Genomic DNA, 27,820 nt, shown 5'->3' with positions numbered 1-27,820 from the left:
GGGGTAAAACACCTCTCCCTGCTCATAACTCACAGGTGAAGTTTACACTCCCCTTCACAGCGAGTGTACAGCAATGTACGACCGGCCTCCGTCCAAAGAGAAACTTCTTCACAGTTATGGAGACTCCTTTGAGCAACAGAAGTTTGGATTTTAATCAGTGCTTTGAATTCTTTGTTGTTTGATTATATGTTTGCTGAAATCATAAAACGGGACGGCAGAAGTGAATAAGATGTCCTTTCAATTACGAGTAAGGTCTTTTACCTGTGTGCGGATGTAAGGATGGTCTCTGGGCTTTGAGAATGGCATTGTTTCAGTCTGGCTGTGTGTGAATGGAGCTGAGAGAGTGGAGACCCTGATGTCGGAGCTGCCGCTGCTGGCCTGTGTGCTCCTGTCCTGGATCATCACCTGCCATTCTGGACCGTGGAGACCATGCACAGGTCAGATATATTACTTGCTGATTTAACAGGCTAAATTGTTTCTTTTTTTTTTTTTTTTTTTGAGAATTTACCCCCAGAAATTAGGCTGTTTAAAACATATATCTCAGACCGTTTTAATTTTTCTTACTTTAATTTACTAGAGTGAATCAAACCAAGATATGGCTTTTTTTATTTATTTATTTATTCATTCATTCATTTTCTTTTCGACTAAGTCCCTTTATTTATTTGTTTATTTATGTATTTGTTTGTTTGTTGATATATTAATTTATTTATTCATTCATTTTCTTTTCGGCTTAGTCCCTTTGTTTATTTATTTGTTAATTTATTTATTTGTTAATTTATTTATTCATTCAATTTCTTTATGGCTTAGTCTCTTTATTTATTTATTTGTTTGTTTAATTGTTTATTTGTTTGTTTATTTATGTGTTAAATAATTAATTAATTTATTCTTTTTTTTTGGCTTAGTCCCTTTATTTATTTATTTATTTACTCATATTTTTGCTTAGTCCCTTTATTTATTTATTTATTTATTTATTTATTTATTTATTGTGCTAATTTATTTTAATAAAATGAAGCCCCTAGTGTTCAGAAGTTTGGATTTGGATTTTTAAAAAAAAATCTTTTTTAAGAAGTATCTTGTTTTAATCAATTTAATCATTAATTTGATAAAAAAATATGGTAATACTGTTACAAATTTAAAAATACAAATACCAAACATACAATTTACATATTAAAAAATCTAGTCTCATCATGTATTTATTTGATCACACAGTGTAATGACATTATATCAGTAATATTAAGATTTGTGAAAGAAATGTATAAATATAATTTAATTAAAAAAAATACAAATACTAAACATACATATTGCTTATTAAAGGTCCAGTCTCATCAAGATTTAATTCATTTGATCCAAATTTGGTAAAATTATAAATTATAAAAGATATTATAATTGTAATAGTAAAATTAGTGATAAAATATATTTTTAATTTAAAAATTTAAAAATTCAACATATTTTTCAGTTTTTGTCTCATCTAACCTCAGTGTTATTTTAGTATCTGAGTGATTATTCATTTTTATTAATACTTTGAATTAGTTTTTTTTAGCCTTTTCTGTTTACATTTTACATTTATTTTGTTTTATTTAAATATGTCTATTAATACCTTTTTATTTTTATTTTTTTTCTAAAATATAGAGTACATAATATTCTGTCAGTCTATTTTATTTCCGATGAAATAATTTTAGGTTTATTGAAGTTTAAAAGTGTCCCTGTTGTTAAAGACGATGTTTAACTCTGAGTCTCAGTCATAACTTGTCCCTGTTAAAAACATTATTTGAGTCATGTTATTCTTTGTAATTATTGCTGATTTTCCAGTGAATTGCCATTAGATTATGGGCTTTGCATTCAGCAAACCATTTAGGAAAACTAATTAAAGACAGATGTTCGTGATCACAGAGAATAAAATTAGGGCAAGGAAGAAAAAAAACTCTTGTAATTGAGACATAAATGTCAATAATAGTTGTTTGTTTGTTTATTTTTTTACTTGGTCAGAATGAGTCTGGACGTTTGTAAAGCTAAAAAAGACAGATTAGATGTGGTTACAGGTGCTGATTTAAAACCTTTCATGAAGCCTCTGTTGTTACACTGTGGTTTTATCTGAAATGCACCGTAAAATGACAATTAGAGAGCATTCCTAACTCTTGTACATCTCCTCACTGTTTGTAACAATTGTTGCTTGAGTAAAATGTCTTTAAATGTTATCTGCACTAGTTAGGGACACTGTCTGAATATGGGATGTCATTAAAAACATGATACGGTTTTGGAACAGAGCAAACACAAAATTGCCAGAACACCTAATACACTTTTAGTAAACAGAAAAAAAAAAAAAAAAGATGTGGTAAAAGATCAAACCAGGCGCGGACGTTTATGACATTTCTGCCTCTTTCATTTCTCATCTTGTATATGAGCTATAAGATTGAAAATCATAAAGGGGCTTATAATAGTAGAGGAATAGATTTAGATTTCCCTCTGGGCGCAGTAAACCTGCTAACATGTAGATGCAGATCTATTGGTAACATCTTGAGGTAGCATTTAAATAGAATAAATGACATTGTTTTATCCCACAGAATGCTATAAAAACATTCAATGGCAAAGTTTTTGACAGATTTTTTGACTAAAGCATTGCTGACTTGGTAATCAGATTCAGTTCTGAACAACTTCAAACATTCCTGTTTATTTTCCTGTTTATGCATTTATTCAAGCCAAATATTTAAATAAATTGTTCTGAATGAATCATACTATTTTTACAAACTAAAACAATGTTAAGACTTGTGACTGAGTTTATAATCAGACATTAATCAGGATTTGACTGAAGACTATATCTGACCTCTTAGATTGTGTTTTATGTTTGTGTTAGTATGGTCTTGACCATAAAAAAAGAATTATACATTTGGTTCTGGTTCATTTAGCATTCACATTAAGATTTTAAAGACCAAACCTAAAGATTTCTGCCTCTTTCATATGCTTTTTCTATGAGATGACACGAGTTCATAATGCTTCATAAGATCTTAAGACAAGTATTTAGGTGTTTAAATAAAATTGTATTTATATAATTTTAATATTGTGCCCCAGAGGATATTAATGGCAATGTTTTTGACCGATTTATTGCTGATTTGGTTAGTAATCTATTATGTAATCTTTCTGGAAATCTGCTAAATTATTCTTATTTGTAATTAAAGTGTATTCAAGCTTTCTACTAATAGCCTATAGAAAGAAGAAGGATAAAAAGTGTATAGTATACCTTGTTTTCTTTATCAGCATTACTGAATCTGAACAGACAGGCATACTGAAAACCCAGAGCTGCATTCGTGAATGTGAGATATTTTGAAAAGGACTGTTTGCTTTCCAAAATGTGTCTTTTGCTTGGCTTAAAAGTCTTTGAAATATGATCCATAACATGTTCCTCGCTCTAACCATTTCCCTCTTTGATTTACTGAAGTGAATCGAAACAAAACTCAAGCACTTGGCCTTTGATTCTTTCATTTATATAACTTGAATGATTTCAAAGATACGTGTAAATGAACATAGACTAAAAAGTGCTGTAAAATGGTAATATTTTAACTGTTAATACCCCCTTTTTTACTATTTTGATACTTTTTTAATGTTTTGAATTAATAAAATAAATTAAGTCTTGGTTAAGTTGGTTATGTTGTTCTTCAAAGCATTAAAACATCATCAAAACACGTTTCTAATTCAGTGATCCTTCAAAAATCATTCTTATACATTATTTTTATATTCATTTATTATTATCAGAAGTGTTAAAACCAGATTAGGTTATTTAGGTTCTAGACATGAAAGATTTTAGACATTCTTATTAAAATGTCAGAATAATGTTTGCAAAATGCATACAAAGTTGATTTGCTTTTAAAATATTTACAGTTTTTAAGATTGTGATTACATAATCAGTTGGATTATTGGATTACTTATCAAACACTGTAATAATAGACAAAGCAATAGGGTTTGTGGGACTACTGTCAAATTCAATAGAGTCAGCAAAGCACCATCTTTTAGTTTGCTGTGATTGTTTAAAAATAAAGTAGGACAGACATTCACAAACTGTTGTTTTAGCGTACTTGTTTCAGTATACTTTTTTTTAACTAAAGATAAAGTTGTAATATTACTAAATACTAAATAATAATAAAAATGAACTGATGATACAACATGCTTTTCTTCTACAGATCTGTTACCACTCGACCTCCTGTCCCGGGTGATTCCCATGGCCAGCAGGGTGCAGGATGGTATACGCATGGTCCAGTCCAGAGGTGCTCGAGGATTCCAGTTTTCTGGATCTCCACAGCTGTTCAGCTTCCCTTCCTCTCAGCTCTTTATTAACTGTCACATCTTTCCCACCGAATTCTCCATCATCGTCACATTCAAAATCCCACAAGTGGCTCCTGAGGTCAGAACAAATAATATGTTTCAGCCTCTTCCTTTGCATTTCTGAATAGTGATAGAGATTCATTTCTCTGATTTGCAGAAAAGTGAATACATATTTACAGTGTTGGAGGCGGATTCAGATGAACTGCTTCTCGGCCTGCGTCTGTCCCATGATAAACTCCACTTCCTGCACAAGGGCCATGGGAGCAGGAAACGCATCACTTTTAAGGCAGTAGGGCTGGATGATGACCGCTGGCACACTTTGGTTTTGGCGGTGACGGGATGCTACACAATCCTCACTGTAGATTGTGGCACACCTCTTGAGCTGTAAGACTCTGACTAATGTAATTATTTAAAATTCTATATAAAAAAAATATGTGACCCTGGACCTCAAAACCAACCATAAAGGTAAATTATTTTGGAAATTGGCATGTGTACATCACAAGAAAGTTGAATAAATAAGCTTTACATTGATGTATGTTTGTTAGTATGGGACAATATTTGGTCAATTTAAAATTCTCAAAAATATAGAAAACAATTAACCTTTAAAGTTCCAAATTAAGTTCTTAGCATTGCATATTACCAATCAAAAATGATATTTAGGTACATTTATGATAGGAAATTCACCAAATGTCTTCATGAAAAAATCTTTACTTAATATTTCAATGAGTTTTGGCATCTTGTCCAATGTATTTGTGGCTATTGCCACGAATATGCTCATGCAACTTAAGACTTATTTTGAGATCCAGGGTGAAATTTATTATTCCATAGATCATAATATCACAATATATCAATATAGCATGTATTCAATATATCATAAAAGGACTGTTTTGTCTTAAACAGGGTGCTTGAAAGGCCCTTCCCCGAAGATCTTGATACAGCTGGCTCCACATTCTTCATTGCCAGCAGAAGGAGATGGAATGGCTTGTTTTCTGTACATATAATTTTTCATCATTTTACTAAAGTGTTTCTGTGATGTTTTCTTTGGATATTAGCACTGTGGTGTGTAAAAAACACTTTGTGAATGTAAAAAAAAATAAGATATTGTCTCCCTAAACGAAGAAGAATAAGTAACAGATTCTTTACTGCCTGAAACAAAATTGTCAGCTATTCCAGTTATTATAATTTGGTAAAACTAAGCGCTAATGAGACCTCCATAGCTGAATTTCAGATATTGAAACAGACATTTGATGTCTGACAATCTGTAATTTGTAGACTGTTTACAACAAATTAGGCAAGGGGTCACCAAACTCCTTCCTGGAGGGCTCCAAACCTAAACAAACACACCTGGAACAAGCTAACCAGGATCTTACTAGGTATACTAGAAACTTCCAAGCAGGTGTGTTGAGTTAGAGCTAAACTCTGCAGGACTGAGATTGGTGACCCCTGGACTAGGCCATCTGACCAATCAAAGCAGAGTATACTCTAAAGAAAGACAGTGTTTGGAGTGACCAGATCATCAAACATACCATTTCAGACAGAAGGAGAAGAGGTGATGCTGAGATGTGTAAAATGAAAACATAAAATTACTTTTAAATTATTATTTTGTAAATTATTTTTACACCAAAAATAAAGCCAAAGCAAAAACAGAAACTTTTAAGATCAACTATGTACTTACAAATCTATTTCTAACATTTCATTCCACTGATTTGTTTTTATTTTATTGTTTATTTTTCGCAGGGTCTGATGCGACAGCTAGTTCTGTTGCCTGGTTCAGATGCTACCTCACAAATATGTCCCTCATCTGAGCCCCGGCTATCTGCACTCTCAATTCCCCAGGCCCTCTTATACCTGCCAATCAAACCATCATCCACTGATCTTCCCCTTCATCCGTATGGTGAGACCAGTAAAACACTTTCTGGAAGCTCTGGCTGCATGTCAATTTTCATGCCAGTTACTTAGGTATGTGCTTAGCTTGAGATAGAAAAGCAAATGCATCATACTGTGCAAAAGTCTTAGGCCTCCATTAGTTTTAGTTTTGTGTTTTAGCAAAACTTTAATGACTATCCACATTTATGTTTTGGTGTCAAGTCAAGTTGAGCTGTGTGGACATACAGTGGAAAGATATGTTTTGTCATGCAGGACCACGGTTATAGCGAAACATAATCATAAATATGAACACAATGCTGGACAAAAGAGCAGTTTTAGTATAGCTAAGATATTGTAGTGGAAATCTAAATATAAATATACTATTAACAGTTGACTAAACACAGGCATCTCTCAGCACTTTACTCTTTAGGCATCTTTATTTTTATTTAATCTGTTTATGTAATACCGTACTGTCTCTATAATGTTCAGGTCTGGGCTCTGTGGAGGCCATTTTATCACTGTCAGTGTTTAACCGGTTGTTTTCACTCCAGATTTGATTTCATAGTTCAGATGGACATTTTTCCATTGGCAAAACAAAGTAGAAAGAAAAAAAGTAACACAGCAAGTATTTTTTGTGTCAAAAAGACATCTAATAGACATCTAAATGTAGATGTCTTGGCTAAAACAAGACGAAATTTTGGCTTTGAAAATCTAACAATAGTCCAAAAAATAGACTAACCATCAAATAGACAGGAATGAACGACTACACATGTGAAGTCTGTCTAATCTATTTTTGGACTTTTGTTGGACATCTATTATAAGCATTTGTCTTTGTCCTGTAACTTCATATTGGAATTCTTGACATTGTTTAACCTGTAGAAAGAAAACTAACTGTAAAGTAATCCCCAAGAGGTGTGGGTATTATCGGTTGCTTTATGTGTAACTAGTGTCCATAGGTCTGCAGAAAGGTGTCCTATAGGAATGCTGTGTGTTTTTGCTGTAAACACAAGTCTGTGATTGTATGGGGATGTGAGTAACTCTATCTCACAAGTGTGTTACTGATCCACTGACACTGACTGACAGCCTTGTGCTTTGAGTTCTCTATGGCTCAGAAGAAGTGCTGGTGTTTGAAAACAGAGCTCACTGTTGTGCTGTATACTGTGGGCCTGTTGAGAGACATGACACAGGGCAGTGAGAGGCCATGTTGATTTATTTCCTCTTATATAATGTAGTCTCAGGTACATTTAGGTCTGTCTGTCTCTGTCTGTGGGGCAAAGACAAATAGCCCTATTTTAAAATGAACTTAAAATTACAAAAGTGATATAAAGTGTCTACTTTGATGTTTGAAATAACATCTGTGATTTAAAATATAATATACATTTCATAAGTTCCCCTGCCCATTTAGTCGTGATAGACAATGGTAAATAAACTTGGCTTGCTGCTCAAGGTTTGACTCTAGCTGTGCATTCAAACTATGAAGAGAAAGACTGAGCGTTTGGGATGAGGATAAGGGGAGATGATGGGATGCTAGAAAAAAATTGTCAGCTGATACAGTGCAATGCTGTTGTATATACCCATGTGATAATGATTGACATTCCTAAAGACCTCCTCCCAGACCTACATTGTAAACTTTATATAATAAAAATAATGTTCTATCATCATCTAGTGTAACAGATATATACTCATTATTCTGAACTCTACTATATTCTGACTATAAAGAATTAGTGAAATGAATTTAAACTAAAGACATCTTGGGTAAACAGATGAGTTATATATCTAGTTATATATTTAGTTATATATATATATATATATATATATATATATATATATATATATATATATATATATATATATATATATATATATATATATATATATATATATATATATATAAATCTTGTGACCTATCCAACAACAAATAATAACTTGACTTCTAGTCAATCATTTGGTGTCAGGAGTGGCTTGTATGAAAGGCAAAGGCCTCTAGATTACATTTATTTGACCAAAATATAATATGATCATGCCTTGATTTTTAATTATTTAATTGGGACAGTATGGTCTGACTTTGCTTACACAAATGTCTTGTCACTTAACAGAAATAAAGTACAGTATAGAATATGGTGCAGTGAAAAAATAATGAATATTGTGTATGACTCCTATGAGCTTGGAGGAATGCCTCCGTACATCTCTGCAATGACTCAAATAACTTTTTAATTAAGTCATCTGGAATGGCAAAGGAAGCATTCTTGATCGAGATTCTTTGGATTCATCTTTAATGCCTCCTTTTTCATCTTACCCCAGACATGCTGATTAATATTCATGTCTGGTGACTGTGCTGGCCAATCCTGGAGCACCTTGACCATCTTTGCTTTCAGGAACTTTGATGTGGAGGCTAAAGTATGAGAAGGAGCGCTATCCTGCTAAAGATTTTGCCCTCTCCTGTGGTTTGTAATGTAATGGGCAACACAAATGTCTTGAAACCTCAGCCTGTTGATTTAACCATCCACTCTGAAGATCACCATACTAAATATAACCCCAGACCATGACTTTTCCTTCACCAAACTTGACTGATTTCTATAAGAATTTTGGGTCCATGCGAGTTCCACTAGGTCTCCTGCAGTATTTGTGATGATTGGGATGCAGTTCAACAGTTGATTCATTAGAAAAATCTATCTTCTGCCAAATATCAACTAGAATTAACTTATTTTTTGCTCATACAACTGAAATTGACGACAATATATATATATATATATAAATAAATAAATAAATATATATATATATATATATATATATATATATATATATATATATATATATATATATATATATATACATATATATATATATATATATATATATATATATATACATATATATATATATATATATATATATATATATATACATATATATATATATATATATATATATATATATATATATATATATATATATATATATATATATATATATATTACTTTTGTTTATTCTTTGAATCATCTCTAATTGATTCTCATATTAGCAGCAATGAAAGAATGTTTGTTCATGTCAGGGCTCAGGTTCATTTGCCGCATTGTTCTTACACATATGTAAAGATTGCATGTCAGTCCTAAAACAATAAAATATAATTTTTTTCTTTTCTTTTTTTCTTTTATAACTGAATTAGTCCATTGCACGCTTACAATATAAAACTAACAAAAAAGAATAGTCTTGTCAAAATCGCAAGGAATATATACGAAACATGTTAATACAATGTTTATCACTCTTATGTGCACATCTGTTTATTTTGCACAGAGGCAGAGGTTCGGGTGACTGCGGGTGTGAGTCCGCCCTGTGGACACTCAGAGGAGGGACAACTGTGGTTCAACACGCTGAAAAAGGGACTGTTTCTCTGTGATGGCATGATGTGGCTCACAATGCTGCAAGGTGATCCTCTTAATAAACTGTAGTAGAGCTGCAGTATATAGTTAGAAAAAGGCATGGTATCTGACGATTGCACTGCATCTCTGCAGAAAAAGAGAAGCTGGACTATGTGGAGGATCATCAGGATTTATACACTTACTCTGAGACATTTGACATAGAAGTTTTCCACATCCCTTCCGTTGGGCTTTTCATTGCGACCGCCAACCGAGACTCCAACCTTGGTTCAGGAATATACAAATGGATGGATGGGAGGTTTGAACGATATCAGAACATCAGCACCTACGATGCACAGGCATGGCAGTACTTCACAGTGGGCAAGAAGGTGTGTTGGCTAGCTTCATGTTATTAGCAGAACATGATCTTGCTTTTATACAACAGTTAATATGAATATGTGGTGTTCACATGGTACAAGAGCCTTTAAAAACTTTCCAGTTTAATAGTTATAAATGCATATTTTTAACTTAAGAACTTAAGTTGCAACCAAAATAAATAAAAGTATTATTATACAATTATTATTCTAAATAAATAACAGAAATCAAATCAATGTACAGACACAACTGTTGTGATACAAGATCTAAAAAATCTTTCGCATGAATTTTAATTTCATATGACAATGAACACAGAAAAATGTTTAGAATTATCTTTTGTCTGAGACCTGACTCTCATGGCAGAGAATTAATGTCAAGTCTAACTTCTCATCATCTCATCATCTCTCCTTTGTGCTTCATACAAAAAAACATCTTACAGGAGCCATGTTTAGTCAAAATATGATCATCATCATATTATTTAAACATTAGTTTTGCCGACTTCCAAAACTTGCGTGCGTGTAGAAACCACTAAGTTAAAGACTGTTGCGCCAGTTTCACAATGAGCGGCACATATTTTTTTGCCTTGTGTGTTAAACAACCGGTATTCACACCAGGAGCATGAGCAAAAATTGAGGTGTGCACTGCGTGCAAATGTTTATCTGTGAGTATGCATCAGTTTGTTTTTGATTAAACATTGCTTTCACAAGCATTAATTCGGTTGTACATAGAGAATAGCGTCTTTTTTCTGGGATCACCACTCTTAATTAATACACTTACATAATAGGTAAACTTTACATAAACCCATTTACTGGGGTACTGGTCATTTTTACTGGGGCATGGAAATGAGCTCGAGTGACGCCCCTGTTGAGTCTCCTTTTTCTGCTCCACTCCAATTTGCAAAAAAACAAAGGCAGCACCGACAGAGCCCTTCCTCTGTTGTGTGCTCGCAGACAGTTCATGCCCTCAATGTTGCGCAACTGAGGTCACGGCGTGCTCTGGCATTAGGGTACGCCACCCCTTCTGCTCCCCTAAGTCAGTTACCGCTTCAGGCCTGCAGGCTCCCCACTCCTACACAGTGAGCTTCGTCTAAGCTTTAAGTGAGTGTGGCCATGCATCTCCTGGAATGGCTGCCTACTCACCAGAAGGCACCATGGACCAGATGCCCATCGCTGCACCAAAAGGTGTGCTAAAATGTTCTGATCACAGTCTAGACCCACTCCCGCCCTCCGGGGGTTGTGAAGGAGGTCTTGGACCTGGAATTGGATATAGTGGGACTGGAGATGGCTTGTCCACCAGTTCCCCCATCGGACCGACTAGACCAACAAGCAGGCATGGATGGCACCTTTTTCTGCCCGGTTCTTTTGTGCTGTCGACCTCACCACCCTTGAAGGCAGAGCAGTCAGTGGGTATGAAGGCATTTTGGTCAATCTTTGACCGCAAGGCGTCTTGACCTGGCTTCCATCGCGATGGGCAAGGTTATCCATTGGCGGGCTTGAAAAACTGCTCTCCTCGTAGCCCTATCCAAATCCTCCCACTGTCGAAGGGGCCCACTTAAGGCACCAAGTCCTGCTCTCCAAGGTCGCTCCGCTGGCTAAGCGTCATCGCCAAGTGCCTCTTCCCAGTGGAGGGCTGGGGACCAACATCAACAACAAAAAACATTTACCTGCTGGCCTCTAGGCCAGCGATAACCAAATCTTCAATAAAACAGCAGTTTTCTATCTCTCTCTGGGTGTGCAAGCTCAAGCCCTACCAGTCTGGGACATGTCGCCTTCCAGCTCGCAGCGCCAGTGCATATCACCACAGGCTTTAAAGGTGCCAGAGCACAGACTGCTTTCTCTCACTTCTCCAGCCTCTTCGCGGGTTCTTGGAAGGAAGGTATGTGACAAACTTATTTTCAGCTCTTCCTGGGGAAGCTCCGCTTTTCAGAGTTCTTTCCTCCCAAGCCGCCCCACCGCTGGCATGTTAGTGATTGCTCCGATGGTGCCATTAGCCTGAGCTTTGCCAGATTGGTGAGCGCTGCACAGCTTAAAGTTTTACAGCTTAACAATCTTATTTACAATTAAACAATGCTAGTGTTACGATTTGGTATTAAATTCAGTAAATAAATTAGATGTCAAAAAAGTAATGATGTCTCTCTTCAAAGGCTAAGGATTTTTTTGGTATAGACACACTGTCATTGGAACAAATTTGTTTCTCGATTGTTAATTCCTTATCATTAATATCATTAATTTCATACTTCATGGAAGCCAGCAGTGGTTGCTCCTATATTCAAAGGAGGCAACTCCAGCTTAACTTGCAATTATAGGCCTATTAGTGTCCTACCTATGATATCAAAGGTTTTTAAAAACTGCTGGTTAAACAAATTGTTGACCATTTAAATAATAGTTCTTTTCAATTACATTCAAATCAGTTCAGTTTTGGGTAAATCATTCAACAGAAACTGCTACTTATTTAGCAGTACTTATTTCATTGAAAAGGTAAGGGCATTAATGAATCGAGGTGGAGTGGTAAGGGCAGTGTTTCCACATGGGTCAGTATTGAGACTAATTCTCTTAAGCATGTACATAAATGATTTACCTACGGTGTGTCAACGGTGTAACATCATTATGTATGCTGACGATACAGTCATTTTCAATAAAGCATGACAGAATCAGTATAACCTAAAATTAATTGTTTCAAAAACAGCTTGCATGTACTTCTCTAAAAGACATGGCATTGATACTAAACAGGATGTTATTATCTCAGGAGAGAAGTTGTTTTGGAATTTAAATACCTATGGCTTTATCTGGACTCCTGTCTTGGTTTTAAAACACACATAAAAAGGTATGTAACAAGGTAAAATTGAATATAGTTCATTTTATTTATTTTTTTATTTTTTTATTTTTAGAAATTCTTTATCAAATAAGGCTGCAAAAATGTATTTAAAATCTATGAACCTTATACAAATTGTTGCTTATAAGACAAAATCTACAGATTTAAAACCTCTGGAATTATTATATAAACAATATTTATTACATAAGTTATTATTTTAAAAACAATTTAGTTTTCATCATTGTACTATTATGAAAACCCATGGACTGCTTAATTGGGAAACATCTCTAAGTTTAAAAACGGTTGTGTAGCTTTCAAAGTTATAAATGGCACCTCCCCCTCTATCTGACTTTTTAAAATTTAAATCTGTAGAAAACAGAAGTGCAGCTAGAGCTGATTGCACTATTTCACTTAGAAAAACTTCTTGTGGGCAAGCTTAATTTTCTTTCAAAGCATCACATCAGTGGAATTTGATACCACAATCTGTTAGAAAGTCATTTAAGTATAATATTAATAAATGGCTTCCTATCAACATTGTAAACACTAGGCTTTTGATGTTGTTTTTAGTGTTGTTGTTTATTTGAGTATTGTTTTTAGTTTGAATTTGTATTTTTATTGCTATAGGACCTGGCTAAAGGACCATCATAAAAAAACTCATCTTTGGGCTAATTTAGGTATATTTATGCTTTTGTGGAACGTTAATTAATGTACACTGAATTTCCGTGACGATTCGTCTTACAGAAGAGCGTGCCAGGCTGATGCTGTGCTGTCTGAGACTACTTGACAGGAACACAGTGGTCCGGCAGAAAGTGGAAGCTCCTGTGGAATATGGTATCTGCAGCCGCTATCACCCTACTAGGATTGCTTCATATGAGACCCCTTCATCCCTGACTTCACAATCAGGTTCCCAGATGGGCATGGCGTATGTGCATGCACAGAATGACCATCACCCCGCTGTGTCGCCGCAACCTAAGTTCTTGCACGGAACTTGTCTTTCTATGGACCAGGTTGCCCTTAGAACATTGGTGGTTAACATCATCACTCAGGCTAGAACACCCTCTACGAGGCATGCCTACACCCTGAAGTGGAGTCTATTCACTGAGTGGTGCGCTTCTCGCCGAGAAGATCCCCAGATTTGCCAGATTTGTGTGATCCTTCCTTTAGGATAAGCTGGAGCATAGGCTGTCACCCTTCACACTGAAGATCTTCATTGGGAGTGAGAGCGTAGTGTTGCCTCCTCTTGGGTGTTACCACATTGCGCCTATCTTACAGATATTAGCTGGGGGCTGGGCAACACCTTCGCAAGATTCTATGATTTTTGGATGGAGCCCATTTTTTCTCGATTGCTGGGTAACCCTTATCAATTGGGAGGAAACTGAGCTCGGTTTTAAATATGATTGCAGTGACATTATCCCTAACATGGAGCTCCCCCTAGAGAGTTCCTCCGAGGACCCCAGCACCTGACTCGGCCAGGTGCCAGGCCCAGTACGATGTCTGGTATTGCCTGTTTGGTCAACAAGAGTGCTGGGTATTGGTGCTAGCTATGTGTGATTCCCCATATGCACCATTCAGCCATAGAGTGTTTCCCTTTCTTAGACACACCCAGCCTTCCCTACCCACTAACCATCTTATCATATGTAGCGCAGATCTGAGGGTTACAGAGTGGGGCCTGTGTCCTCCCTCCCACTGCTAACCATCCCTCATATGTGTACTACCGCTTGCCGAGCTAGTCCATATGTCTTCCGCCATCAGGTTTCCCTATCTGGGCAGCAGGTGGCCTCTGCAGCGTTGTTCGCCTTCTGGATATAGGCACGCTTTCCTAAAGTACTGCCGTATACAAAAATTCCTAGAATTTAACTATGCAAATGCTATGTTCCTTCACCACAGTGATTGAGCCTTAGCTGACAGCTTAGTTTGGCTCTTCAGCTTAAAAATGTGCCAAGCGATACACATCTGCTGCTTTATACCCAGCTAATTGAGACTGCTGCCAGCTGCGGTCGCTGGATGCTGCCAATTCATTGGCATTTCATTGGCCTGTTTTATTTCTCTTCAGATCATTGGCTTTCTGGCAAAATCCCCATAGTGAAAGTTTTCTACATAGCATTTCCATTCCTCTGTTAGAGAGGACTAACAGAGCTCTACATGCTTGCTGAGCTCCAGCAATGCACAAGCTGTTCTCCAGTGTTCTTCAGGTAATCTCCACTGATGCTCTTATGAGTTTCCCCCTTCTGCCTGTTGTGTGTCCATTTCTTGGAAAAGCAACACCTGCCACAGACAAGATATCTGACAACTAACTATCTAAGCTCACCCTACCTCTTCCTCATGGTTGGACATCTGTTTATCCATCCATTCCTTAATTTATCTTGTGATTATCATTTATCATTTTCTTCGTCTGCCTGTTGTGTGTCCTTTACCTGAAGACGAAACACCTTCCACAGACAAAGCATCTAACTATCTAAGCCCACCTCCACCCCCTTCCTCTTGGAAGGACATCAGTTTGTTAATAGGTGATCCCTGACCATCAGTATCTTATCATTCCTGAGATATGATTCCCTAGTTTCTCCAATCCACTGTAAAAGATGAAGACAACATCAATAGAGCTCTACTTGTTCAAATCTATCTATCAATCTATCTATCTATCTATTTGAAGGAAATACGCGATTATCACATAGTTTGTAAAAATTTTAGTATATAATTTTAAATGACAATGTATAGTACTTGTCAGTAATAAGGCGTTTCCCTGTTTTTCCACATGCTCCATGCCAATCTACCAAAGTAAAATATATAAAATCTTTAATTAATCTCAATACATTTCTTTGAAAACCACCTCCATTGTTCAGTCTGTTCAAGCAGTTCTACCTGTTTGTTGAGGTCTAGGTCTTCAAGTTTATCTCCATCTTTCCCCTTGTGAGTCTCCTTCTTCTGCTCAACTCCAATCTGCAAAAGACAAAGACAGCACCAACAGAGCTCCACCTGCTCTGTTTCAGATAAATGTTCATCGATGCTCATGTGAATCTTCCTCTTCTGCCTGCTCTCTCTCTCCAATACCTGAAAAAGAAAAACCTGACACAGACAAAGCCAATCTAACTATCTATACCAACCACCACCTGCTTCATATTGGAAGGATTTTTCAAAAATAAATTCCTGACCATCAATTTCCAGTCATTGCTGAGGTGTGTGATTCCCTTTTTTCTCCATGTGGTCCATTCCGATCTGTAAAATACCATAGAAAAAGATCAAGTCATCAATACATCTTAATACTATTTTTTTGACGTTTCATCTACTATTGTCTCCAGTCTGGTTCTGTTATAACACTAACAAATAATATTTTCAAAGCTATAAATAAATACTCTACAAGATGACAATCTATAAACTAAGAATAGATAAAGGTGGTACAGCAAATAGTTAAACTGTAAATAGAATAAGTTACAAATGTTGAACAGGCCGACAGCATACATTACAAATAAATAATACAACAGCCAGACAATTTATCTGCCAATAGACGTACAGTAATATGCAATGTGTGTAAAGCTGAAAGCATACAAATACATTATAACAGATCAATTTATCTGATTGTATAACAAATAACAATCTGCAAATGTTAAACAAGATAGCAACATACAAATGAATCATACACACAAAAATATTGTATATATTGATACCTGACAAAAATGGATTATATTTATAAACAGGCTATTGAAGAAGATGACAGAATACACAAACTAGAATAAAATAAATATATTCAAAATCCTAAAATTGACAAGTCGACAATGTAGCTATATCTCTAATTCCAACCAACATATTCAGTACAATCTACAGTCTAAACGAAATAATATGTGTTAAAACTAATATAATAATCTAAAAACGACATGACCGAGAGAAATACTGAAATCTTCAGTCTCCTTCAGCAAAAACACATTGAAACAACCATATATAAAAACCTAAATTTAGACTTTTAGAGAAATCTTTACATACCGCTGATGTCAGCGAATGCAGTTTCTCTTCGTCATCGAACGCTTTTCAAACACATTCTTTTTTAGAATGCCATAGACTATGTTAACCACAGCAACGCCACTGTGCCGGCGCCATATTCCATCACCTTAAAGGTCCAGTGCGCGATTTCCTTGAAGCACTGTAGAATACAACAATAATAATAATAATTCTGTAAAGGATTTAGCCCCCTATAACGCTATCTACAAAGTGCATGTTTCCCCAGAGTTTTCTAACTCATTCATTAATTTTCTTTTTGCTCAGTCCCTTTATTACCAGCATATGTATTATCCAGCATATGTATTACGCATCGGATGCCCTTCCAGCTGCAGCCCATCACTGGGAAACAGTTTTCTAACTGGTGAATGATATGATCTAGTGCTATATAAGGCTGATGATCATCTATTCGGTGTGCGTTCATGGCTTTGGATGGCAAGGGAGATATATGCGTTTTCAAAGCTATTATGCTAATGTTAGCATTTTGGCAGATCACCTACTGCACCTTTAGGAAGCCATACAATAAAATCTGTGCTTAGTTTATCTACAGTGTACAGTCTTTGTTAGGTGAATGATTAGATATTTGCATTAACAGGTGGCCTATTAAATGATCTATTACCATTCTCTCAGCTCTGCTGAACCAATCAAATTTGAGGAGCAGAACAAACTGATGAATAAATGAATTGCTATGATACTGATGGATCTGCCTATGGAACAGCTGCTGCTGGAAGAGCGTCTGTTTGCTCGGAGTAAAGCTCATCCCCAGCTGTTACTAACACATCACACTGTTTTCTGATGTGGTTTTGGGGGTGGAGATCTGGCTCTAAAGTTTTAATGTTGTAAATCACATGTGCATAATAACAGAAATTAATTTCGTCTGATGCTGTATCCAACATTTACAGCAGACACCTCCTGCTTCCCTTCACTTTAACTTACTGCATAATTACAGTCAAAGCCGAATGGGACTGTGTTAATACCTGCAGTGCAATTATCCATATGTTTTTCTTCTTGGAAATCTGAGAAAATTATGATTCACGTTACATTTATAGTGAAATAAGAGGGGGGAAGCCTTTGTAATTGCATCGGTGACCAGTTATTAAAAGATAAATCAATGCACTATTAAATTGAACTTTTGAGGTAGAGGCAATTCATTAAAATATTCCTCTTTTCCTCTGGCTTTGAAAGTCAGCTTGCATAATTAAACCCTGTGAAGATGCAGAAAACATCTACAATTATGATGTGCAAACCTCATTACAATTTCATTTTGATTCCTTTACTTCTCAAATAAAGTTACAATTCCATCAGATGCACATCAGATCATTTTATATAGAGGGGAAATATATATGTTATATGGATCAATATATGTGTGCTTACAAATGAGTATGTATAGTTGTAGTCAGAATTATTAGCCCATTAGCTGTGAAGTTTTTATTCTTTTCTAAATATTTCCCAAGTGTTACTTAACAGAGAGATTTTGTTCATTATTTTTTTAAACAATATTTTTAATAACTAATTTCTAATAAGTAATTTGTTTTTACTTTCTAATTTCTAATAGCGAATTTCTTTTGTCTTTGTTATGATGACGGTGCCTTAATGTGTTCTAATTATTTAGCAAGATGCTAGTATTTAGGTTAAAGTGCAACTTAAAGACTTTAAGTTATTATGTTAACAGGCAAAGTTAGAATAATTAGGGAAGTTATTGCATAACAGTGTTTTTTCTGAAGACAATCAAAAAAGTATGGCTAATAATATTGACCTTAAAATTTTTTTAAAAAATACAAAAAAGCTTTTCTTTCAGCCAAACTAAAAGAAATAATACTTTGCCTCCCTCCCCACCAACCTCCCCCATATTGACATATTGACCATATTGACATGTGGCGTTGACACGATGCTCAATTGCTACTAATGGGCCCAAAGTGTTCCAAGAAAGTATCCTCCACACCATTACGCCACTACCACCAGCCTGAACTGTTGATCCAAGGCAGGATGGATCTATGCTTTCATGTTGTTAATGGCAAATTCCGACCCTACCATCCAAATGTTGCAGCAAAAATCAAGACTCATCATCAGACCAGGCAATCTTTTATTATCCAATTTTGGTGAGCCTGTGCGAATTGTAGCCTCAGTTTTCTGTACATAGCTGACAGGAGTGGCACCTAGTGTGGTCTTCTGCTGCTGTAGCCCATCTGTCTCAAGGTTCAAAGTGTTGTGCGTCCAAAGATGCCCTTCTGCATACCTCGGTTGTAACAAGTGGTTATTTGAGTTTCTGTTGCCTTTCTATCAGCTCGACTTCTGGCATCAACAAGGCATTTGTGCCCACAGAACTGCTGCTCACTGGATATTTTCTCTTTTTTGGACTATTTTCTGTAAAGCCTAGAGATGGTTGTGCAAAAAATTCCCAGTAGATCAGCAGTTTCTGAAATACTCAGAATAGCCCGTCTGGCACCAACAACCATGCCACATTCAAAGTCAGTTAAAGCACCTTTCTTCCCTATTCGGATGCCCAGTTTGAATTACAGCAGATTGTCTTGACCATTTCTACTTGTCTAAATGCATTGAGTTGCTGCCAAGTGATTGGCTGATTAGCAATTTGCATTAATGAGCAAGCAGTTGGACAGGTGTACCTAATAAAGTGGACGGTAAATGTATGTACATATCTATATGTGGCTATATATACAGACATGTACATATTACATTTCCTTTTATAAACAATTTTTTTAAGCCTGTCCTTGTCATCATTAGAGAAAGTCAAATTGTTCATTTAAACACAATTTTGCAACTTGTTTCTTTTTATTGCCGTTACAGAACTATTTAATTCACATGCTTTCTTTCTATTGAAACAGAAGTTCCTGGTTGTGGCCAACTGCAAGAGTAAAGAAGCAGGAGAGCCCGAGCAGTCGGTGATTTATAAATGGAGCTCAAAGAAGCTGAAATTTATTCGCTACCAGACTCTGATCACACACAGCGCTCGCGACTGGGAGGCTTTCAACATTCAAGACGAAACTTTCCTGGCCGTGGCCAATCACAGGCAAGGTAATGTTCATCAGAGCCACTCGCTACACATCTGTCATCTCATAGCACTGTTTTTGTCCTTTTAAATTGTGCAACTCCACAGGTTTTATCAGCTGAACAATAACAGGAGGAAGTCCATTTATACGATTTCTGAAAGAAGATTAAGCTTAAATTCCATACAAATCTCATACAAATCTGCAGCCTTTGAGGCACACAATCTGAACCATCAAGGAAATCTTTTTAGGGCTAAAAGGTCTGCTTGTTTATGTGGTTGACTTTGATTCTGCACTTGATGTCTGTTCGCTTATGAGTGCGCACCGTGCTTATCCGTTCGTGTGAAGTTCTTACGTGAGCCTCTGGCATTGATCAAAGCGGAAACGCAAGCATAAAAGACACCTTTCATTGCCCTTCATAACCATACAGGCCCCGTCTATACACCTGCATCTGTTGGAGCACATCCAAACTGAGCCGTGGCGGATTATTTCTGGGTGAAAATGGCCTGAAGAATTGAGTTACACTTCTGATAGCCACACACAGAGATGCAATGTTTTGCAAGTAATTGATTTAAAGCTGAAAATGTTAAGTTACTTTAGTAATACTTGATTAAAATGGTGGGAAAATACTGCAATTAGGAAGTCTAAAATGTGTTTTATTAAATGTAAAAGTTTGTATGGAAAACTGTGGAAAAAAAACTTCCTGAAAAACATTTGAGAAAGCTCAAATTTGGCATTGTACTTCATTTTGATCAACTTTCTGTACAATTATGTGTTATTTTGAATAGTGGTTGTAATTTATTTGTTATCTTATTAGTTTTTGCCATTAACGGCCATCATGTGGATGTGTTCTGCTGTTTCTTAAAATGCAAATTATAGTAAAATAGAAATACCTATTGACTTAATTTACTTACTTTTGATTTAAAAAAAAAAAAAACTGGGCGATGCAGTGGCGCAGTGGGTGGCACGTTCGCCTCACAGCAAGAAGGTCGCTGGTTCGAATCTCGGCTCAGTTGGCGTTTCTGTGTGGAGTTTGCATGTTCTCCCTGCGTTCGCGTGGGTTTCCTCCGGGTGCTCCGGTTTCCCCCACAGTTCAAAGACATGCGGTACAGGTGAATTGGGTAGGCTAAATTGTCCGTAGTGTATGAGTGTGTGTATGTGTGGATGTTTCCCAGAGATGGGTTGCGGCTGGAAGGGCATCCACTGCGTAAAAACTTGCTGGATATGTTGGCGGTTCATTCCGCTGTGGCGACCCCAGATTAATAAAGGGACTAAGCCGACAAGAAAATCAATGAATGAATGAAAAAACATTTCTGTAGTATTTTCTTTATTTTCTTTTGCTTATTTTTTATTATTCCATCAAGATAGAATTTTGACCTGTGCATAATTGCGTATCACTGGTTATAATTATTGTTAAATTTGCATCAAAGAGTATTTTCATATTCAATAAAATTTAACAAATTACAATAGAAAAATTAACAACTTTCTAATAAAAAAATTGTAATAGTTTAAAATAATGGTCCTTTTGTTAACTTTATTCACTAACATAAACAATTAGTAAATCATTTATTATATATTTGTTAATGTTAGTGTTAAGATAAATAACATTAGTTTGTGTTATTTTATTTGAACTCATGGTGCATTAACTAATGTTAACAAGCACAAATAACTTTGGATTTTAATAATTCATTAACTCTAATACATGCTTGACTCTCCATACTCAGTTAATGTTAGTAAATACATTAATATTAACTAAATTATTATTATTCTAAACTGTTAACAAAACAAAAAAAATCATACAATACCAATACTCTGAATACTGCTAGTTGACATGTATTTGCAATGTTACTTTTAGTCAGCAGAATGTCTAAAGGTGACTATCAAATATGTTATCAATGTTTGTTTGTTTGTTTTTTCCATAGGGGAGAGAAACCACAATATTGATAGTGTAATCTACAAGTGGAACCAAGTTACCCAGTTTTTTGAGGTCAATCAGACAATCCCCACGGCTGGCGCGTATGACTGGGAGTTTTTCGCTGTCGGCCCTTATTACTTCCTTGTGGTGGCAAACACTTTCAATGGAAGATCTACAGTCATTGATTCTACAATCTATATCTGGCTGGGAGGGATGTTTCAGCCTTATCAGTCCATTACAGTGAGTCAATTTATGCTTTATCATGATCATATTCACAATGAAGGACACAGACTGAGAAACATTTCTCTGTTCTGTATATGGACATACAGTTGAAGTCAGAATTATTAGCCCCCTTTGAGTTTTTTTTCTTTCTTTTTTTTTAAATATTTCCCAAATTATGTTTAAAAGGACAAGGAAATTTTCACAGTATGTCTGATAATATTTTTTCTTCTGGAAAAAGTCTTATTTGTTTTATTTCTGCTAGAATAAAAGCAGTTATTATTTTTTAAACCCCATTTTAAGGACAAAATGATTAGCCCCTTTATGCTTCTTCTTTTTTTCGACAATCTACAGAACAAACCATTGTTATACAATAACTTGCCTAATTACCCTAACCAGTTAACCTAATTAACCTAGTTAAGCCTTTAAATGTCACTTTAAGCTGTATAGAAGTGTCTTGAAAAATATTGAATCAAATATGATTTACTGTCATCATGGCAAAGATAAAATAAATCTGTTATTGGAAATGAGATATTAAAACTATTATGTTTAGAAATGTGTTAAAAAAAAGTCTTCTCTCCGTTAAACAGAAATTGGGGAAAAAATAAACAGGGGGGCTAATAATTCTGACTTTAACTGTACATGTACTTGTTCAAAGTTTGCAACTGATAAGTCTTGTTTCTTATACCCATATTAAAATTAATGATAATGTGAAAACTTAAATGTAATATATTTTAAATTGTAGTGTATTCCTGTGAGGACAAAGCTACATTAGAAATGCTTCCAGAAAAAGCACTTTAAGAGGAAGACGCATGCTAAAATGTAATTCAGAGCAACAATAGATTATATGAGAAAATTCTTTTTAGAAATATTTTTAGATTTGATGACAAATAAAAAGACTAAGGTTGGTGCCAGGGTGTAGTGGAAAGTACGTCAACACATGCACTCCAGTGCTCACAGCAACCAGAGTTCAATTACCGCCTTCCTTCCTCTTTCTCTGCTCCCCAAACTTTCCAGTCAATACTCTCTACTGTCCTCTCCAATAAGCGAAAAAAGGTGAAAAATAATTAGGGTAAAATAAGACTAAGGATCACAGCGCAGACCCAAAATACTAACTAATAGTATTTTTTTTAATCTGCCACTAAGGCTCTTGGTATTTAGAACTACATTTTACAAACTAAAGGTCAAAATAAATGTATTTTTTCATTTCTATGTAGGCCTGTCACAATATCTTATTTTTGATGTACAATATACTGCACCCAAATTTTGCCATAAATTATATTGTTGTCATTTTTATTTAGGACCAGTCTATGCCAGCTATTATATAATGACAGAATGGCAATATAATAACATCAAAATGCAAGTACACTCTTTCAGTGTAGAGAATAGTTTATTATTAAAATATTTAATATAGTCATTTTAACAATTTATATATTTAGGCATTGGATTCAGAAAGTGAAAACGCGTATCCGAAACATATAAATGATAATAATACATGCCAACAAAAAAAGTAACGTAACAACAACCTCAACAAAAATTCACATTTTAGAATATTAAAGAGTCACATATATAGGCACAGGTGCCTGAACATGCTGCTACCAGATTTATTGTCAGTTGTTAGGCACACACATGAAAATATACTATGGTCATTTATATTACTAAAGTATTTTTTAACCGTATGGCACAGGAACCTTCGATAGAGACTGGATGAGATGGCAGAGGCTGCGCAATCAGCTAAAATGCTGCTGAGATTGGCTTGTATATATGCGAAACATATACCGCATCACCAAAAAAAGATCTAGATCTAATTGCTGTGGAATAAGTTCAAATGCAAAAACCTCTAAGTGCCGTCTGAAATTTCCATTGAAAATGAGCTTTATCCTCAGCCACTTTTGTTTATGTTGAGACGTTTAGAAGACATTTTTGCATCTGAACTCTTCATATATTGATTATTGTATTTACACTGGATGAAAATGCAGACATCAAATTGTGACAAGTGCAGAGATTGTGTGAGAATCAAATAACATTTGAAAATCTGTATCAATATCAATCAATTAGTAATATATTGTTTCAGTTGACTTGTATTGTACATAAATGCCTTTTTTGAGGTTTCTATTCATTTAAAGAAAAATTATGCACCGCACTTTCAAAAACACATTTTGTACTGCAAATAAACTTGTAAAAAATCATCTCCAAATTTTTGATTGATAGTGTAAGTGTGATTTTGTTACATGGCTGCATGAAAATAACATCCCTTTCTCATCTCTGACCCTCCAGACATTCGGCGCGATCGACTGGGAAATGTTCCAGATTGAAAACAGGGTTTTTCTGGCGGTGGCCAACAGCCAGATGCTGACGGAGGAGGGCAAGATCCTGTACTCCATCAACTCCACCATCTATGAGCTCAGCATGACATCACAGACCTTCGTCAGGTTTCAGGATATTGAAACAAACAGGTCAACTATACAGAAACATTACATATAAAAGTCTTCATTTGCAGTTGTCATGCTTGTACTTAAGGCACGCTTTGTTGTCTGGGTCTTTCAGTGCTTTAGATTGGGAGTATTTTACTGTGGGAGATGACAAGTTCCTGGTGGTCGCCAACTCCTATGATGGAAACTCATACTCTCTTAATAGTGTTATATACAGGTACGGGTCTCATCTAGTATGGATTTTAAATCAGTGGAAAGAAAAAATAAAAGTCTTATTTTGGTTTACAAAAGCAGACTGCATTTAGGGCCTTATATACTCACTGCTGAATTCTAATTGAACAGCTACTACCAATTATAATTTAGTAGCTAGTTCCACAGATTCTAACTTAAAATATAAAATATTATAATAATGACTTTAATGGGTTTATTATATTAGAAAATAATAATTTAATTAACTTTTCTAAAATACATTTGTGCAGGATTAATACAATATCTCATGGATACATAAATTGCCATTTTTACCATGTACTCATCCACACTGTTGAGCAGCATATCATCGCCTTGGAATTGTATTAAGATTTTGCATTCCATAGCAAACAGTATGCGTGTAACATTTGTTTTGTTTTTTTATAAAAAGTCCTAAAATGTAAACAAATTATAAAAAACATCCCATAATGTAAATAAGCTGTAATTTAATAAGAATATGTCAATAAATTAATTTTGACAAAAATGTCAGATAGAACCTTATAATTCTAAAGCGGCGATATAGAGGCTTACAACTAAAACTATTTCCTTGTGGACATCTTGACTTTGAAAGAATGAACAGAGGAAATTAAGCAAATTTCCATATGAAAAATGCAGAGCCTCAAAACTATACCAACATATAGCAGGGAGCTCACTTTGTAGACTCTCTTAAACTCCTGAAAGGAACTTTTCACATGTGTCAGACAAGTTTGTTATTAAATTTTAGGGTGTATCAGGGCCTTTAATATGCCAGGAGTTTGCTTCAGATGTCTTAATAGACAATAAAATCATCCATATATTTAAAATGCCATTCTAAAGATTTATAGCTTGTTTAATTGTAAACTGCCACTGGCCCACCAAAAGCCAATTTGCCTTTACATGGTTAAAACATTAATATCTTATTCTTAGAGGATAGTTCACCCAAACATGAATATTCTGTTATTTATTACCCACCCTCATGTTGTTTCACGCCCCTGAGACCTTCGCTCATCTTCAGAGCACAAATTAAGATATTTTGAATGAAACCTGAGAGCTCTTCTTCATCCTCCATAGACAGCAATGATCAGAAGATGTTCAGAAAATGAACCAAAGACATTCCATGTGACTTCAGCGGTTCATCTTTAATCACAATGCTCCAAAATATTTCTGTGTGCCCAAAAACTGTAAATAAAAAACAAACAATAATGATTAAAGATCTCTGTGGATTGAAACAACATCAGGGTGAGTAATTAAGTTTTGGGTTAGTGCTAGTTTAAGTAACCCTTTACCTAATATTGACAAACCATATATCCTTTTACATTTAGAAATCATCCTTTAAAACAATTAAACATTGTGTCACCATAGTAACTGTTATTTCAATTTTTAGCGAGCTCCACATTTTCGTGAGCAGTTCAAGTTTCATATTACATTATCATTTTATAATCCTGGCAAGTCACTTATGCTTAGAAAGGTCTGACAGTCACAGTTCCATGTTTGCTGTCTGTGTTGTGATAAAATGAAACTGTGAGAGAAATGAATGGATTTGTGACAGGAACAACTGGACAGGAATACTGTATTTGCACACCGAAAAAATCTCTTGGGAACCTAATTTTTGTTAGGATTTGGAAAATAAGTTCCATTTGACATTTAGCTTTGATTTTATAGCGATTCTTAACTTCAAATAATTTTATGAGTTAATATTAGGATTATTTTAATGCAATATTTAAAACAGTGCAGTTGATGTGACCTATAAATGTAGCATCTTTTAATTTTTTAGATATGCTTTGACTTTGATATGTCCCAACTTGTAAAGCAGATTTGTAGATATCTGATTGGACAATGCAATGAAGGTTTTGGAAAAAATGATGCATACATTTTTGTTTCAGATGGCAGGGTTACGAGGGCTTTGTCCCTGTCAACAGACTGAGCACCAATGGCTGCAGAGACTGGGAATTTTTCAACACAACCGACGGCTACTACCTCATCTACTCCAGTGCCAGAGCTGCTCTCTCTAAGGTCCTTAAATTAAGGACCATATAGTGGCACTGGACATATAAACAAAGACTAGCAGTAACTCAAAGCATGAACTGTAAATACGATGTTCTTCGATATAGCTGTTATCCAAAACTGAAATAATATTCATTTACCACATGCACTTAATGACATTCCTTGTAACAAGCTGAAGGATCTAATTCACTACACTGAAAAAATCCTGAACAACAACAGCACAATCGCAAAGAGACTATGGAAAAATTGAGAAAACTCACTTCAGAAGATTTCATACCTGCACTTATTTTGCACACAGTTCTCCAGTACGCTTTGTTTAATATGTCATTATGTCCTGTGATCATCTGCACATAAAGGCAGCTAACTAGTTAGTTTATAAAATGACTGGAAAAGATCGATTTATCAGCCAACAAAACACTGTATTAACTGTACTGTACTGTTTGTAAGCTACCGACTTTTACATTTGTTTTATTAGAAGGTCTTTAAATGAAATTGAAGTATGTATAATTCTATAAATTCAGCTATAAGTGAATAATATTAATAGTAATAAAAATGACTAAGGATTTTGATAATATACTGACTGTTCTTTTTAATATTATTACCTCTATAACTTATTTTAGAAGATAGTTGTGTTGATGGTTTCTTTATGAACAGTGTTTTTGTTCATTTTTTCTGCTTTGTTTTGATTCTGTCATAATTGTGAGCTTGCTGTGACATATAAGCTACTACATTTGCTTTACTAGCGACTTATTCGACAGCATAGCATTATGTTTTGTTGAATATAATATTTTTGTTTCGATTTTGTTGTGTTTATTCAACGTTTTTCATCCAATGATAATATCCATTTTGTCTTGGGAACAAAAGCTGAAAGAGAAATGTAAAAAAAACGGTAAATGACAGTATACTGCTTTATTGGTGTAAATTACAGATTTTACATTTGTTAATTTATTGTGTGATTGATAATATTTATGATGCCAATAACCACGCATTAAAATGAATTACACACAAATGTAATTTGTATATTAGGCGCCCTCTACTGGAAACTACTGTGATAAGATAAGACATGGTTATACTTTATTTTTTTAATATAAGTATTCCAAACGTTTGTGCATTTCTTTAGTTTTTGATTGCTCGAAAATGCTAACAATAGTTTTCTTTTTTTTTTTTTTTTTGTATTTTACTAAGGAACAGTGGTGATTTATAGCTAATGATTTTAATCAATAAATAAAAAGTAAATAAAAAATCTGCAAACTTAACTGAGGATTGTGGCTATATTTTAGAAAAAAAAAAAAAATATATATATATACAGTG

At 35.0% G+C, this 27,820-nt stretch overlaps 3 protein-coding genes across 3 annotated transcripts in view; all 3 read left to right on the top strand.

Moving 5' to 3' along the window:
* Nucleotides 1–27,820, top strand: part of LOC141376079 (uncharacterized) — a 996,984-nt gene that overhangs the window by 747,508 nt on the left and 221,656 nt on the right. The window lies entirely within an intron of this gene.
* Nucleotides 1–27,820, top strand: part of LOC147842282 (uncharacterized) — a 164,318-nt gene that overhangs the window by 44,522 nt on the left and 91,976 nt on the right. The gene's annotated exons all lie outside the window — the stretch shown is intronic.
* tspearb (thrombospondin-type laminin G domain and EAR repeats b) lies at nt 19–27,760 on the top strand. Its single transcript, XM_087267563.1, has 12 exons — nt 19–437; nt 4,173–4,393; nt 4,472–4,698; nt 5,215–5,305; nt 6,052–6,208; nt 9,475–9,606; nt 9,693–9,925; nt 19,553–19,742; nt 21,637–21,869; nt 24,126–24,304; nt 24,396–24,497; nt 26,389–27,760. The coding sequence occupies exons 1-12, from the start codon at nt 356–358 to the stop codon at nt 26,540–26,542; spliced, it is 2,001 nt and encodes a 666-aa protein (XP_087123689.1). The 5' UTR covers nt 19–355; the 3' UTR covers nt 26,543–27,760.

Source organism: Danio rerio, chromosome 9 (genome assembly GCF_052040795.2).
Source record: "Danio rerio strain M-AB ecotype USA chromosome 9, GRCz13ab, whole genome shotgun sequence".
Lineage (NCBI taxonomy): Eukaryota > Metazoa > Chordata > Actinopteri > Cypriniformes > Danionidae > Danio > Danio rerio.
This window is presented reverse-complemented; position numbering and strand designations above follow the sequence as displayed.

Bases quoted from the DNA above. Each gene is read 5' to 3' on its own strand.
- tspearb (XM_087267563.1), top strand. From the start codon at position 356: ATGTCGGAGCTGCCGCTGCTGGCCTGTGTGCTCCTGTCCTGGATCATC. The intron at 4,699-5,214 runs GTAAGACTCTGA...TGTCTTAAACAG, and splicing joins TGTGGCACACCTCTTGAGCT to GGTGCTTGAAAGGCCCTTCC. The intron at 24,498-26,388 runs GTACGGGTCTCA...TTTTTGTTTCAG, and splicing joins CTTAATAGTGTTATATACAG to ATGGCAGGGTTACGAGGGCT.